The sequence below is a fragment of the Haliaeetus leucocephalus genome, unplaced genomic scaffold (assembly GCF_000737465.1).
Source record: "Haliaeetus leucocephalus isolate CR32 unplaced genomic scaffold, Haliaeetus_leucocephalus-4.0 Scaffold417, whole genome shotgun sequence".
Taxonomy (NCBI): Eukaryota; Metazoa; Chordata; class Aves; order Accipitriformes; family Accipitridae; genus Haliaeetus; species Haliaeetus leucocephalus.
Window position 1 is genome coordinate 2182496 of NW_010972853.1, and position 16869 is coordinate 2199364.

Consider the following 16869-nt stretch of genomic DNA (forward strand, 5'->3'; position numbering starts at 1 on the left):
ATCCTCTGTTTGTCTGAATCTACCTATTTATGTAATTTTAAAAGTACTTATTTTCCAGTAGCAAGTAGAAAGTCTGACCAGGTTTAGAAAACAGTGTCTTAAGATACTGAGCAACTGACCATCAGAAAACACATCCTGCCTTGCAGAACCAATGACGTAAACACAACTGACAAGTGTAATGGGAAGAAAACAGTACCTTATGGGAAAGACCATCTTTTTATTTGCATATTCTCATGCTGACCTGTAGATGGTCTCCCACGAAAAATAATAAAAGTAGTAACACAGTTTGTAAGTACTTTAGTTGATGAAAGAGAAAAGATTCTATAGAAACGCAAGATTATATAATTACATTAGTTAGTGATTTATAGTTTATTCCTTACATTTTACAGAACTGCTAATGTTTTGACCTGGGTTTTCTTTCCCAGTGTTCCCTATCCATAGTCGGAGATTAGCTACACTTCTATAACTTGCTTCCCCTCCTTATAGTGTCCCCTAGGGCATCTGCCTATCCGTGAGTCCAAAGTGGAAGAAGTAGACCGTTCCTGTGACTCTGATGAAGATTATGAAGCCACTGGTGGAGGACTTCTTTCGTCCCACTGTACGCTGGTGATTCACCCACAGGACCAGAGTCCCACATACTTACTTATTCGCACCAAACAGGAGAAGGTATAAAAGGCAGTCTTTTTGGAGGACGAGTCTTTTTTGGTATCAGTGAACAAATGGGGCACACAGACTGAACCTGTTGGTAGAAAACAAGGTCTGAACTGACCCATACTGTTCTCACCCTTATGCCTAGAATACCTGGCTGTACCATCTGACCGTTGCAGCTGGTAGCAGTAATGCCAAAGTGGGCACATCATATGAACAACTCATTGGAAAACTATTGGATGCAGAGGGAGACCCTAGTAAGTAGAAACCACAAACTCTTTTCCATGGTAGCAAAGCATAAGGAAGGGTAATTTCAATTCCCAGTTTTAATCCAGCCAAAGGTGAGGGAAGCGGATTCTCAGTAGAAGAGCATACAATATAGTGTCCTTCTCCCCTAGTTCCTCATTAACATCTCCAGAGATGATACAGGTATTGTAGTGAAACTGGACAAGTCCATCACATTGTTACATCACTTATCAAAGTATCTGAAATGTCTGTAACACTAATTCAAAATAAATTAAAGAACTGGAGCTTTAATTTTTCTTGTTATTGTTGGTCCTGATTTTCCTTTCCTGGGAATCTTGACCATACAGACGTGTGCTCTCGCCTCTAAATAATCACACACACTTGCCTTCACATCTTTTCCTCTGTCTGCCTGTATAAACCCTCACACATACATCCATGCTCATCTGTTCCTCCTCATCTTTCATACTTGCTCATTCATGTATTTTTATGCACCATGTTCTCAAATGTGTATTAACATATGCATTCGTACTTAATACTCTTTTCCTGCACACTCACATATTCCTAGACCTGTATGTGAACCTTGCTTACTGTTGAATAGTGACTTGCACTAACAAAGACCCCATCGCAGGCGGCTGCCCTGGCAGAGTTTGTGTCTTTTGTTTGCACACGCAACTGAGCAGTTTCTCACCAGAATAAAGCTGATGAGAAGCTCTGACATAGCAGGATTGAGGATGGCAATACTTCTTTCTGCTGATGGCTAATGCTGCTGGTGACTCCTTGTTCATGGCAGGCTTTGCAGAAATCAGTGAAGCGGCACCAAAGATAAATGTGGCCTAGTGCAGTGCTGCTGCCTCGGAAGCTTTGCCATTTCAGTAAGGCTCCTTTTCAATATGGACAATGTTATCTTTTTTCTGACACTGTATGTTTTTGCCCATCTGCTACCTCAGATTCTCCTCTGTGGAAACATCCTATGTTGTGCTACAGTAAAGATGGGTTGCACGCATCCCTCACCACCCTGCCATCAGAGGCTCTACAGACTGAAGCTCTGAAACTTTTTAAGGTATTTAAAGGGACATTGCATGGTTTTCAGTTATTTTGCTCTTTTGTTGGGGCAACAACAGTGTTTGGTCATGTGGTTTGTCACAACATGTACTGTCACCATTGGTTGCTTTAGACAGACCTGCTGGGTCATTTAATTACAAAAGGACAGTCGGATATTAGGTGTCATTCGCTCTCTGGAAGTTTAACTTTTCCTTGTAGGGAATCTGGATTTAGGAGCAATGTCCCTCACAGGCTTTACACTTCAAAGTTAGCTTTGTCTTCCTCTTCCTCTCTAATAGTTGGATTGAAGGAACAGAAACAATTTACTGGCAAACTCAATTGTCAGTAAGACCAATGGTGAAGCTATTGGAGTTTTGATTCTTGCACTCTACAAGTGTAAGATCAGCAGTAAGCCTGGACAGTCTTAGCAAGGTAAAGCACATGCATGGAAGGCAGGAAGCACATTTTCCCCTCGATTCTCTTGCTGGCTTGTGAGCTCCTCAGGCTGGGGGAGGTTGAGTGAATTTCGCAGTTGTCACAACAAAAGAGGGATAGGAATTAAGTATTTATTCTCCTCCCTCCTCTCAAGGTTATTTAGAAGAATTCATTTATTGTCTGTAACACATCTGGAGAACCTGGCCTGGGAAGTACCAGAGAAGAGTCACTGTATTTATGGCATTGACTAACTTCCAGTCTTTTACAGTCCTGTCAGCTGTTCATCAATGTCCCTGTGGAGGCACCCTCTATTGATTACCATGTGTCACTTGCCCAGACAGCACTGCAGGTCTGCTTGACACATACTGAGCTGCAGAATGAAATTTACTGTCAGCTTGTTAAACAGACCAGCTGCAGACAACCCCAGAACCAGTCAGTCATTCAGGTCAGTTCCTCTTTTGTCACATCCCCCCTGCAAATACTTTCTATTTAATTCCATGTTTTTAATAATTAGCAATGGGACCAGTTCTCATAAAATTGTGCAAATGCTAAAGGCATGGTGGAGGAAAGAGAGTCTCGGCACTGATGTGCAAAGAAAAACATTGAGAATGTAACTGCTTGCAAAATAATTTTTAGTTTGAATTTAACCATTCACCAGTTGCAAATGGTTTATTCAGACCATATTCAGAATCAAAATTCATAGCTCATGTTGGCTAGCTATAATTGTCACATGGTATTAATTTTGTTTTCCATTTTAGTTAATCAACAGCATGCACATAATTAATATTACTACTAAGCATGACATCTGATTTTTGCACTATAATTACTGGGTGAATCAAATGAATAAGTTACAGCATGAATGTACATACTTGATTATATTCCCAGCTCAAATGAGAAAATAAAATCTGGTTGAAGACTAATGGTTCTAATTGGAAACAAAATTCCCCAGTGTATTCTTTGTTATGATTTGCAGTTACAAATAGGAAAAAGTATTAAGTCTTAATCACTCACTCAGCTCTGGCTACACTAGTCAAGATTTTCAAAAGTGACCAGTCATTTAGAACACCTTTTCTTAGACTCCACGTTGAGCTATTGAAGAGCAGTCTGTCTTCTGACCATCACTTTCCTTTGAAGGATCTTGAACTACATGTCTAAAAATGGTCACTCCCAAAAGCACTAGTCACCATCCAACATTTTGGTTGCAGTATTCTATGAAAGACAACAGGCAGGAAGTACAGAACAAGAGTGATGTCCAGTTTTATGTTCACAGTGCTGGCAACTCCTGGCTTTGTGTGCTCCTCTATTCCTGCCTCAACACCACTTCCTCTGGTACATCAAACAGCACTTGCAGCGACATGCAGACCCAAGGTAAAGACCGCAACAGCTTTTTCTTCTGTTAAGCTGACTGCCTTTTGCATCCACTGCCGATAAAGATGGAAGCAATTTTGTAACTCGCACTTGCAAGAAGAGGTTGAGGGAGCGGACAGAAGGTTCCCAATGGTATCAAGATGTCTCCCCTTCAGTCATTCACATTAGTCACTTAGATTAAGCTAGTTCACAAAACAGAGTGACCTATACTAGCAAAAGAACTCCTTGCAGATATAACTGGAGCTACAGAGGGAATTTTTTTGCCAGTGGAGCTACTTTCTTTTATTGATAGAAAGACACACCAAAGTAATTATTTAGAAAGAATTATTAGAATTTTAGGTGATTACATTCTGCTGTCAGGTTAGCAGGCATACTGACAGAACAAAGGTGAGGCAGAGAACATCTCAAGGAACCATAAAAACTTAGGAAAAACTAACAAACCTGAAACATGCTAGTACTGTTTTCTGTTACCTCTTTGGAGTGTAACACTTTCCCCTATAAGAAAACAATCTACTGTAACGGCAATAAGTTGTTCTCCATTGTTCATGCTGTGCTTTTTGTTTGTTTCCATGGTGATCTGGTCTTCAGCATATCTCACTGTCCTTGGGGGGAGGTCACAGCTAGAGATGTCTAGTTGTCTGTTGCAACAATATACTGTTGCTAAGATGTAAGTAGAACAGTGGCTTTATTTCAAACAAATATTCATATTCAAATACTCAGCCTAAGTCTGCCTTGGAACTCAAGCTAAAAGTCTCCTGGTATTGCAAAGGAACTCTGTGTACTCCTCCTATCAAGTTTGGGTTTTTTATTTTCTTACATGCTGCCTCACATTTGCTATTTCTTCTCAGAAGCAAAAATACAGATATTGGGCACTACTCGATGTTCAGGCTCTCTCTTCGTTGGCTAAGGCAACATGTTAGGGATCTTCTGGCTAGTACTAGAAACCATGTCTTCAAACGTGTGCATTATCAGCTCCCAAACTGGCCCATCAAACTCAGTAGGGAGCTGCTCTACTGTTAGGGACTATTGAATTTCATAAGGATATGCTGGGCTCTGTGAAACTGTTTTAATCCATCAGTTTCAAGCACTACTATGCTGACTGTTTGCCAGGTTCTTAGCCTAAAAGTACCTTTATCAACAAATAAACTTTAAGCAGAAGCAAAGAGGAAATGTATTGATACAATCCAGCTATGAAACAATTATTAGGGCTAGAAAAAAACATACAGAAGTTACAGCAAACTGTGCTTATATTCATCTGTAGTTTAGGTTAGATTTAGAGCAGTTGCTAAATGGGACTGAGCTTAGCTCCTTCTGCCTAGCTTTAGGAATACTTATGTCTCTTTAGATGGAGTGGATACGGCTGTTTTTTGACCAGTTAAATAGATATGCTTTCCCTGTTTCATACAGCAAACAAGACACTAGAATGTTTACACTGCATAATGCCTATGGTCTCGATTGCCACTAAATCTTCGTTCCAGGTATTGTTTTTCATGAAAGGTGACCTTAGAGTGTATATCCAATCTCTAAGAGAGGAAGAAAAGTGGGGCACAGTTCTAGGTTAGAAGATGCAGGACTCGGGATCATTTGGAAGCCAGACACAACAACTTCTCCTTGAAGCAAGATTCCCTATTTGAAAATTGTTCAAATGCATTACCAGGGAGGTGAGCAATATATTGCTACAGTGAAAACCCAGAGCTCCTGACTTCCACGTTGCTTGCAGGGATTTAACTGGAGATTTAATCAGGTACTGAGTTCCTGAAGGCATCTTGAATGGAATTAGTTTCCCCTGCAAAGTGATAGCACAGTTATAAATCCGTATAAATCCTTCAATTTCAGAACTTATTCAGTACACACATTCTTAACATTTTTGCAAAAGGTGTAACTGACTGTTCCTGCCTGGCTTTAGACATACTTACGTCCTTTTGGTGCTGTTCAGTGGAGCATTCTCTTCAGTAGACAGTAAACTGATATTAGTAACTGTCCTATACTGTATTGAACTATCAGCAAATCTGAGCCTGCTTTGAATCTCTGTTGAGTCTCTTGATTGGCAGATAGGGTTAATACATGGAAACTTAGAATTTGTATAACCATGTAAGTTGATAAACACAACTTACATAATCCTGTGAGACTAATGCATTACAGCTTACTATTAATACTTATCAGGACTTGACATGATAGTTACTAAATTCTGCTGGCATGACAGCGAGTTTGAGGGTGAACTATTCTTGGTTTAATGGATACTATGATGGCAACAGGGTACAGAAGAGGATATTCCTATACTACGTCCAGTCCATCTATGAGCAGGGAATGGTCTTGCACTTCCCAGAGAGTCCATTGTCTACCTTAATTTTACAGATTCTTGGAGCTCAGGTTTGTGTTGTAGCTTTTCACTTGAGCTGTTAGTCTGTTGAGATGAACTACGGTATCTACACAGAGATGTATCTTTGCTTGAGCAAAAGCCTGAGGGAGGAATGCTTTGTCATGGCATGGGAAATGGAATAGGACTGGCATTTGAAGTATGTTTGTGACTTACCTCCATCTCTTCACCCAGGAGTGAAATAGGGAAGTATGCCATCTACTGCCAGAGATCAGTAGACCGCACTGTGCAGACTGGCGAGCGGGAAGCCAAGCCCTCCCGGATGGAGATTGTGTCCATCCTGCTGAGAAATCCCTACCACCACTCACTCCCCTTCAGCATCCCAGTGCACTTCGTGAACGGAACCTACCAGGTGAGCCACCACAGCTCCCTTTCTTCTGGGCACTAGAGGACTGCACCATAAACCTGCCTCCTTTGTGTGTGGGGGTTGCACCATGGTGTTTATACGTATCAGATATTAGGAGGTAGACACTATTTCTCCTCCTTGCCATTTTTCCTAAGAAAATGAAAGGAATCCAGCCCTAGCTCTACAGGTCTTAAGAAGAAAAGGTAGCTGGGGAAAAGGGAGAGATGTCATAAGTGTCTTGGTATGAGAAAGAATGCAGCGTGAAGGGAGACAATATGCAAGTGCTGACACTGGAGCTGGCAGTCAGTCCTGAGACACCAATCTGTAGGAAACCAGGCTTCATTAGTTGTAATACCCATCAATGTCATGTTTCTTGAAAGTTATCCTCAATTAACTCCTTTTTCATTGCAGGTTGTAGGTTTTGATGGTTCCTCAACAGTTGATGAATTCATCCAGCGACTGAACCAGGAGACAGGAATGAGGAAGCCATCCCACGTAGGATTTTCTCTGTTCACAGATGATCCTTCTGGGAGGAACTTAGAACATTGTCTGCAGGGCAACATGAAGGTATCTTTTTCCCTCTGTTACCTTCAGCATACATCTTTGAAGAGCTGTTAAATGGCTAATAAATTTTTCTTAAAGCTTCAAGATCAAATACACTTGGGTATCGTCTATCTAGATTAGTATTCAGAGATGAGATATTAATTCCTGCACTTGGGTCACAACAACCCCATGCAATGCTGTAGGCTTGGAGAAGAGTGACTGGAAAGCTGCCTGGCAGAAAAGGACCTGGGGGTGCTGGTCAGTGGCTGAATATGAGCCAGCAGTGTGCCCAGGTGGCCAAGAAGGCCAACAGCATCCTGGCCTGTATCAGAAATAGTGTGGCCAGCAGGACTAGGGAAGTGATCATCCCCCTGTACTCAGGTCTGTTGAGGCTGCACCTCGAATACTGTGTTCAGTTTTGGGCCCCTCACTACAAGAAGGATGTTCAGGTGCTGGAGCATGTCCAAAGAAGAGCAACAAAGCTAGTGAAAGGTCTAGAGCACAAGTCCTGTGAGGAGCAGCTGAGGGAACTGGGGTTGTTTAGCCTGGAGAAAAGGAGGCTGAGGGGAGACCTTATCGCTCTCTACAACTACCTGAAAGGAGGCTGTAGCGAGGTGGGTGTCAGCCTCTTCTCCCAAGTAACAAGCGATAGGATGAGAGGAAACTGCCTCAAATTGCACCAGGGGAGGTTTAGATTGGATATTGGGAAAAATTCCTTCACCAAAAGAGTTGTCAAGCACTAAACAGGCTGCCCAGGGAAGTGGTGGAGTCACCATCCCTGGAGGTATTTAAAAGATGGGTAGATGTGGCACTTAGGGACATGGTTTAGTGGTGGATTTGGCAGTGTTAGGTTTACAGTTGGACTTGATGATATTAAAGGTCTTTTCCAACCTAAATGATTCTATTATTCTCTGATTAGCTCAGTCTACTCTGAGATACTAGTTAAGACAAAGCACATTCTGTTTTAGTAGGTGATAAATTGGTCAATTTTTAAAGTCTTTAACTCAGATTTTAGCATATATTACATTCTAATTTATCTTGACTACAAAATTAAAACATGACTGAGCTATCTAGCATGATCAGATATCACAACTAACATCAAATGTGACAGTCCTAATTGAGACAAATTTAGGCTGTGAGTCTCTTGGCATGTCTATATAAATCCCATCTATCGGATTATGAAGCATCTCTCCTTGCTATCTCCAGATAACTTACACTCTCATCAACAATGAAAGCCTATGTAGGGGAGAAAGCTCTACTGAGTATGCCTTCACTTTAAAAAGAGAGGAGTGCCTCAGATCAAGGGAAAAGGAAAGCAGATAAAGTATTAACATCTGTGTCTTTCATATGGAGATTTTTACCCATGCTGCAGCTGGATGACTGCCTTAAGTGAGCAGGCTAGCAGCCATGAATGAGACACATCAGATTTTGGTACAAATCTGGGAGAATAATTTGTTGTACAGCATTGATAGAGGAATAGTGGTAGTGGCAACTTTGAAGAGGCCCTGGTACCTGTAAGGAACATAAATGTTCAGTTTTACACAGCATAAAATTTCACATTGGGCAACAGAGGGAGAAGATACCAATAACTTTAAATTAGATGGTTTGAAGAGGAAACTACCACAGACAGTGCCAAATTACGTACTTCGCTTTCATGGCCTGATACAGATCAGATAATGTGGAGCTTTGCTGGTAATTGAACCACCGTTTGGAGAGATGAGATATTAAACGAAGGAGCTTGAGACAATCAAAGGCATCACTTTTACTGGTTACTAACTGGTTATTATTCACTTGTTAAGGCAACCTCAATAGCTTCTTAAGAGAGGATTAGGATATCTGATTATGTATTTCATGTGGCTTCTTATGTTCACATTCCTTTTTATTGAGATGCTATCAAAAGAGAAGCAGGGGCCTTTATTAGACCACTTGTAAAAGGACTGGAATAACCAAGAGGAGCTGAGTGGAACCAAAGAAATTAACCATGCTATTACTAAAAATATGTCTGAGTTACAAAGTTGGAATCTAGGACCAAACATTCCCGAAGTTTGGACATTCACATCCAAGAGTTTGGTTTAGCCACGCATGTAGATAGCTGCTATTCAGAGGATATGTTAGTGCTTTAGTTTGGCTCAGGAGGGCATTTCTGAAGCAAACCTACCAATCATTCCTATTAACCATGCTTTGATTCACATTAAGGAGCAACCTTAGAGAGCATGAAATGGATTCTTTTTACATGAAACATGAACTGGAAGATGTGTTCCAACACAGTAATGAGCTTTCAGGCCATTCGATTAGAGTAAAGCTTAGTCCAAAGGAAAACCCTTTGAAACTCATATAGTGTGGGCATAGAGTCTTAGGAACAGGTGTTTCACTGTGCAGATCTGCTCCTCCTGGGCTTTGCTACTTGCTAACATAGACATAGCCAAAGAGTTGCTACTAGACCACAATGTACTTACACATGTCCCCCTGCAGATTAGAGCTCGAGTTTTCAGTTGGAACGCTGTAATTTTTACATACTGTGTAATAGAAAAAGGAATTGTTTTGTTGCTTTTGGCTGTGTTTATGCTGATCCAGTCTGTTTCTTTATCTTCTGTGTTCCACACTACTTTTTTTCACTTATTTTCCCCTGAAGACTTGACTATACATTTCACCTTAGTTTGTCTCTCCTCTATGATATTTTTTAAAGATCTGTGATGTCATTTCTAAATGGGAACAAGCCTTAAAAGAACTGCATCCTGGGAAATATGAAGGTGGCACAAGAATTGTGAAGTTGACCTATAAGAACAGGTACTGTGCTTTGTTGGTTGGCCTAACTACTGCTGTTAATTAAACATTTCTAGACTACGTATATCTCTGTAGCTGTCCAGTAATTTATAGTACTGTTGGTGCCAAAACTATTTTAGCTGAGATGCGTTCAAATCCTACATGAGATGTGATGACTTTTGTGTGTGGTACACATGTAAAAGAGAGTATATGGCCTAGAGGTAAAACCCAAACCACTTTGCAATAGCAGAATAGACTTAAAATGAATTAAGAACTAGCTGTAGCACAATAAGACATACTTGGCACAATTTCATTTGCCTAGATCCTAAAACATAATTAAATAATGCATGTTAGGTGAGAGGAAGAGAGACCTGAGGGAAAAATCACCAGTGAAAATGAGTATGCTGAAACTTGCAATTAAGTGAAGAATCACAAAGATGAAAAAGATACAAGAACAATGTTCTAAATAGCATGAGCTGTAGAAGAGACACGTAGTAGCAGTGCCCAGACTTTATAAAGAAATGTTAAAAGTTAGATGAGGAGAGATGGTAGAGAAAGGAAGTATGAGAGAAAGATCTAAACCAAAAATTGGAACAAGTTCATAATTTATAATACAGACAGGAATTCTGAATTACAGTGAATAGAGAGCTGTGTATGAGAACAAGGAATGGCTTTCTGCACGTGAATTCTCTTTGCAGGCGAAACAAAGGCACCCCAAAACTGAAAAGAGACAAAGTTCTGTATTGAACGTTTGAAGATTTTGTTGACTGTAATGGTGGAAACAGATTTCTGTCAACTTTGTTAGTTGGTATAACAGAGGTGAAAGCAGAAGTTAGCGCTTTTGACCCAGAAGGCAGTATTTGTTTCAGGAGCGAAACTTTGCAGTATTATTTTGTTGGACTGGAATGTGCCTAGACTGGACAGCAAGGATGTTTTGATAAGGTCTTTCCAAGGTTGGGCTGTTCTAACACCAAGGACTCTGATAAGACATCTGTAAGGTCAATATGGTCCTAATGGCGTTGTTAATCTTATGTGACATGAAAATAAACAAACTGATCCACTGGAATGAATATCTTGTGTAGTATTGTGGAATACATAGTCATAGATGCAGCTTGAAATTAATATTTGAATTAGATGGTGTTGGCTCCAAATAGGCATGCGTGAGGAATGGTTCTGGGAAGCATTCCCCAAGTTGGTGTCTTCAACCCCCATTAGTCATCTTGCTATGCCAGGTCAAAGAAATTGCAAGTGTGAAGGGAATAAATAGTAGTAGGAAGCTTTGATTTACAAGGATGCTTCTTCAATTTTTTAAATTAAGCCTGCTGGTTTGGTCTCTTATTTCGTGCTGAAGCAAACTGAAGACTTTTTTAATAACAGTATCAGTGTAAGTGGTTAAAACAAAGCTGGCAAAAATAACAAGTCTACAAGGCTGACATGTAGAAGTTTATAAATGTAGAGCAGAGGTAGTTCTGTATTCTATGATAAGCAGAGAAGGACATATCTTAAGTATTGCCTGTCTGTGCTTGATGGGGATGGATCGACACTGATTTACCTGTGTTTAATAAGGCTTCACTGTCTTGAAGTGGTTGGCTTACAGAATTCAAATGGCTTCCAAAGCTAGAAAGCATGTTTTGACCCTCCTTGCCCAAATTTTGTTCATAAGGGAAGCACGTCAGCTTCCAAGTCTCTGTCCAGTACCCCCACAACACACAAAGTTCACTTTGGAGAAGGAGGAAAAAAAAAAACCAAAAACCAAAAAAAAACACTTTTACACCTTGACTAAAGTTCCCATCTCTACTTTCAGTTCACAGTATCTTTTTACTTTCACAATATTCTCTACTTTTTAGGCTATATTTTCGGAGCCAGGCCAAAGGTGAGACAGACCGGGAGCGGTTGCTACTGGCCTTCCAAGTCAGCAATGAAATAGCCAATGGAAGGTTTCCTGTTAATAAGGAATTAGCTCTGGAAATGGTGGCTCTGATGGCTCAGGTGAGTATGGCTATGGGCAGAAATCCTCCCTTTTGTGCTCCAGAGACTTCAGCTGTACACTAAATATCTTTGACTAAGCAGCTATCTTTTACATCAAAAGTGTTTTTTCTTATCAAACATACAGTCTGAGATGTACCGTGCCAAACACACTGTACCACCATACATATGTTGTTAGAACACTTTTTGCTGTAGGGAAATTTGCTATAGGAGTGTCTCTCCTTTCCTTCTGAAGAAAAATAGTCCAGTGAGGCTGGACTATCCCCAGAACTGCTCCAATTAGTGCCTTAGTAGAGATATGGAAATAGTACCACTACTAGAATCCCATTAATAGTAAAAAATTTCCCTGTTGCACTGCCAATAGATTCTTACTCAGGAAGATCATCTCCGTTATTCCTCCTCCCAGGAAGAAGATCTTCCATTAGACTTCCAGGCTTGCATTTAGCATTTTATCACATAAAACACACAGTATGGGTTGTCAGCATAATAAGCAGGATAATAGTTTCTTACTGAGCTGAAACTGATTGTTGCATTTGTTAAAGTAATGTGAACTGAGATGAAGAAGCTGGGGACATTGTCCAAACTATTTACGAAAACACTGTTGTTTTAATTGGCCAATTGAAAATAAACCCCAAAAGCTTAGCAGTTATGTAGAAGTGTCTCCCTACAACAAGTAGCTGGCCGGGATCTTGTTTCACTTTCTTAGATCAGTAAAGAATTCTTTGGCAGTCATGTCCTCAGTGGTTGCTCTGTTGTATACATTTACTATGGTAAATGCCATAGACAAAATTCCCCAGCCTAATGGTGTCTTTTTGCATGACTAATAAACACAGTAGTTATTGGCATAGGAATTCAAGGAATGTTCTACTGCACTAAACCCCCCATAGTTCTATTGCGCTATAAACTGTAATGTTGTCTTAGGTGGAATATGGGGATTTGGATCGACCAGGATCTTCAAGTCCTGGGGGAACATCACAATCGAAAATGCAGCATCTTCTCCACCAGGTCTTAGATAAATTCTACCCCAAACGCTACAAGCAAAATATTACTCCTGAACAGCTCAGGTAAATTGTTTGTTCTTCTATACTTTGCACTGAAAACAAATTTTACTTGCAAAACTCTGTCTTTATATTTAAGAAGTTTCAAGGAACCCTGTTAAGATTATTTGATGTAGAAACTTAAACAAAACACAAGTGTCAGGAAAAGGTTCCTTTAAAAGAAAATAGCAGTTAACTAATATAAAAAGAGCCAAATCACCAACTAATTTTCCCCTAGACAAGAAGTTTAAGCCTTTCACTTCCAAATTACACATCTCGGTTCCAACAAACTCTAACCTAAGCCTAAGATGAATTCTGTTTCTGAATTTTTGTTTTACCCTCCCCTGAAGTGTCAATTGAATCCAGATGCCTAACATTTGCAACGATCCATAAAGCCAGCATGTATGAGCTGCTTCAGGCCATGCAGTAATTCTGGTAGGACATATTTTGGCAGGGCTTTTTGATGTTCTGACTTGGAAATTGTTACACACAATGCAGAGATCTCAAGTATTTAAGTACAGAATTCAGATGCTGCCATGGATCTCAGCTCTAACTGTTTTAAAGAGAGAATGGTCATCTTCCAGATCCAAAGCTACTTAGGGATGCAGTGGTGGAACTAAGATAACTACAACCTGTTGGAAGCAAATTCCATCTGCATGTAGTAAGATAGCTGCCAAACCATCCCTAGTGAGCCAAATCAAGAGTGAGTTAATATATATTGCCACTCCATATAGAGCGTACTACAGACAAGTTAAGATGAAGGTGAGAGTATAATTGAATCTATAATTGAAAGACAAGCTGGGCAGGATTTTACTCTAGCAGCTGCCTGAGTGTTTGTAGTTACAGTGTTTTAATATATACACCAGTGAGCAATCTGTATGTCACTGGGATTCCTGAGCACTACAGTATCACTAGTAGTAAAATAATTGTGGAAGTAGAGAAAATGCTGAAATAAACTCAGGCTGTACAACCCTCCTAACTGACAGTGCTAACAGCCCTGTCTGTAGTGCTGTGTAGAACAGCCCTTTTGGAATAAGAGGAACATTTATTAACTGTTACAATTTTACTCACCTTTCCTTGGAAGACATTAGTAAATGATGCTGTCTTGTGTCTTGGATTCTGAAAGGCAACTGGTTGACAGGCTGGCGACAAAGTGGATGGTGCTGCAGGGATGCTCTCCACCAGAATGCATTCGAATTTATTTGACAGTGGCTCGGAAATGGCCTCTCTTTGGAACCAAAATATTTGCTGCTAAGGTAACTGAAGCACCTTTTTTCTGTTCCCGAGAGCAGAGATATACCTATGATCTCTGGTAACACGGGTTGAAAATGCTTCTACTTCAGGAAGGGAAAAAACTGAACAATGCTTTGTTCTGAACAAACAGGTCTGTCTGTACCACCTAGGTTTAGAAAGAAGGACAAGAAGTATGTTGTAAACACTAGGGGTTGCTAGCGTTCAGTAAATAAATACTGAAGGTTCCCTGGCTGGATCAGTTGATCATAATGCAGGGTACTACCTCTCCTTACAAACCTTGCCAAAGCTTTCTCAGGTGGGAATTTCCCTGGTCATCAAGGCTGCAATGATATTTTTAAAAAAAACTATTTACATACCACTGGGAGGGTGGAAGGGAAGAGTCCCTCATAAATCACACCTGGCAGCTGATGCTAGCTAAAAGGGGAATGGGTATTTAAGTCCTGTTCTCTGCTTGACACAGAGCTGGCTGCTCTCCTTGCCACACAAGAGGGGCAAGCACTGCTAATGTCATGTTTCAGAAGCAAAAACTAAAGCACATGTTGGGTAAGCTGCCAGCCCACAGGCATCAATGGGAGAGCAAAGAACAGCTGGAGGGTGTGCTTCTTCCAGTAGCTTGTACCATCCTTCAGCCCACCTCAGGCTAGAGCTCTGTACCTATTAACCTTGCCCAAACTAATGTCTTAGCACATAGTGGCTGTCTGAGAAGTCTTGTTTTGGCATTAACCATCTTCCCCAACCCCACCTCCTCTATTTAAAGCTTGAGATAGGTCTTGCTGATGGTTACATGTCTCTTGCTTTGAAGTCAAAGCTGCTATAGTTATGGAATAAAGTCTAAGAATGAAAGGGACCTCTTGAGTAAATATACAAGAAGTTTTTGAAAAGACAATTATTTCCACTGTCAGGATTAAAAGCAGAAGAGCTTACTGGTATTTAAGGTTACTGACACTGAAGAATCAGAATATAGAATAGTTCCACCCAGAGTTTAAATAACATTGATATTTCTGATGATTAATGTAATTTATAACTTTTCAATAGTTAAACAGCAAAGCCTATAGCATTAGCCATGTAATAGCAGATTCACAGGAAAGATTCATGTCATTAGCCATAACAACACATAACTCATTTTTAACAGATAACTGATGCACATTTGTCAAAATCTGTAAGAAAGAAAATTGCACTGATGTAATGCACTAGTGTTATAGAAACCAAGAGGTCTCACTGCCTGCCTGCCTGATGGGAGTAGTGTAAGAAGCAGAGCAGAGCATAACTGCCATTTTGTTGCTCTGTCCTAGTATTTCCTTCAGTTTTAACTACACTGATGGAATTTAATTAATCTCAGAGCCTTCATTATCATTGCATCTCTTGTGCCACTAGTACCAAAATTCTATGTAAATCTGAAAACATTATTGAGACTTTGGGAAAAGTCCTCTTAAAAATCAGACCAGGTCAGACCAGTAAGCCTATAGGATTCCCTCTCATTTTCACTTTATCCTTAAAACCCAAGATTTACATCAGAAACATCTTTGTGTGGTGGTCAAGAAATACCTAAATTAATAATCATCTTTTTCTCTAGCCTATTTTGCCTTCCTCATTGGAAGACTGCCCAGTCTGGATAGCTGTGAATGAAGATGGTATCAGCATACTGGATTATAACACTATGGTATGTTGAGGAACACTGTTTAAGAAAAATAACTTACCTCCCACAGAAAGACATTCCCCTGAGTCCACTTAAAGTCACTAAAAGTTTGTCTTTAACTTCAAATGGATCCAGAAGTTAATTTGTAGAAGTTGGAGATGAGGGAAGTCAGGACTATGTTTGAATGCTACATAAACAAAGGAAAATTACAGCTACAGTGTAAGGTAGGGTTTCATGAAATAGCTAACTGCCTCTTTGATGGGCAGCAAATGTGCTCATGCATCTTGCAAAATCTCAGTGGTATGCGCTTTACTACCACCATCTGGGATATAACAAAGTTTGGACTATTGCTCTGAAGCAGTGAGGCATTGAGCAAGCTAGCAGAAAACTAGAAATGGAATTCTCGCTTGGCTTTCTCTGCCAGCTGTTACCTATAGAGCCTATTACTCCTGGAGATCTGGTGTTCTTCCAGTAAGAAGCAAATATATTAGTTTAAGGTGGCCATTTTTTCTTTTACAGAACTGTGACTCTTTCAAACTCTCTGTTGTCTGCAGCACTTGAAGGTCTCTTATTCATACTCCTCTGTGCTGACCTTTGGAGGCTGTCGAGATGACTTCATGATTGTAGTCAGTCAAATGAAAGAAAGGAGTTCTGGAAAAAACAGCACTGAAAAACTCCTTTTCACAATGGCAATTCCAAAGGTAATTACAAAATGAACAATGAGTTTCTTTTCAGCTGGCAGCATCACAGCTGGGCATTTTGTAGAAGCCCTGGGGACTGGTACTTGTGGCTGCTGCACTAGCTATATACACTCAATAAATCTCGTGTAAGCTGGAACCTTTAATCAAGAGACTTACTCTACCTAATTTTTACAGACAGACCTTCATTTCAAAACTGAACAATTCCATGTGAGAAAGCCATTTGCAAAAGTTATGCAGTCAATAGGTTCTAAAAATCAAAGGGCACTCTTACCTCTAATTGACTACAGTTAATCATTTTCTTTTTTCCCTAGATTGTTGAAGCAACACTTCTTATTGCCAGCTATATTAACTACCGTTCGACACCTTCACTCCTATCTTCTACACAGCCCTCCCGAAGCAAAACACCTGCTAACAAGCTCTGGGAGACTGAAAGTCGGTGCTTTTTTCCTTCAGTGCCCCAAAGCACTAAGGGGCCCACCCTGCTCTGA

At 40.3% G+C, this 16869-nt stretch overlaps 1 protein-coding gene across 1 annotated transcript in view; it reads left to right on the top strand.

The window, feature by feature from the left end:
• Positions 1-16869, top strand: part of PLEKHH1 (pleckstrin homology domain containing, family H (with MyTH4 domain) member 1) — a 44899-nt gene extending 28030 nt beyond the window's left edge. Inside the window, exons 15-28 of the mRNA XM_010574180.1 lie at positions 487-666; positions 797-905; positions 1842-1954; positions 2639-2815; positions 3641-3738; positions 6290-6467; positions 6873-7028; positions 9691-9791; positions 11615-11756; positions 12675-12817; positions 13917-14046; positions 15618-15704; positions 16235-16381; positions 16693-16869. Of these exons, the coding sequence (XP_010572482.1) occupies positions 487-666; positions 797-905; positions 1842-1954; positions 2639-2815; positions 3641-3738; positions 6290-6467; positions 6873-7028; positions 9691-9791; positions 11615-11756; positions 12675-12817; positions 13917-14046; positions 15618-15704; positions 16235-16381; positions 16693-16869 (1938 nt within the window). The remainder of the gene's footprint in view (positions 1-486; positions 667-796; positions 906-1841; positions 1955-2638; positions 2816-3640; positions 3739-6289; positions 6468-6872; positions 7029-9690; positions 9792-11614; positions 11757-12674; positions 12818-13916; positions 14047-15617; positions 15705-16234; positions 16382-16692) is intronic.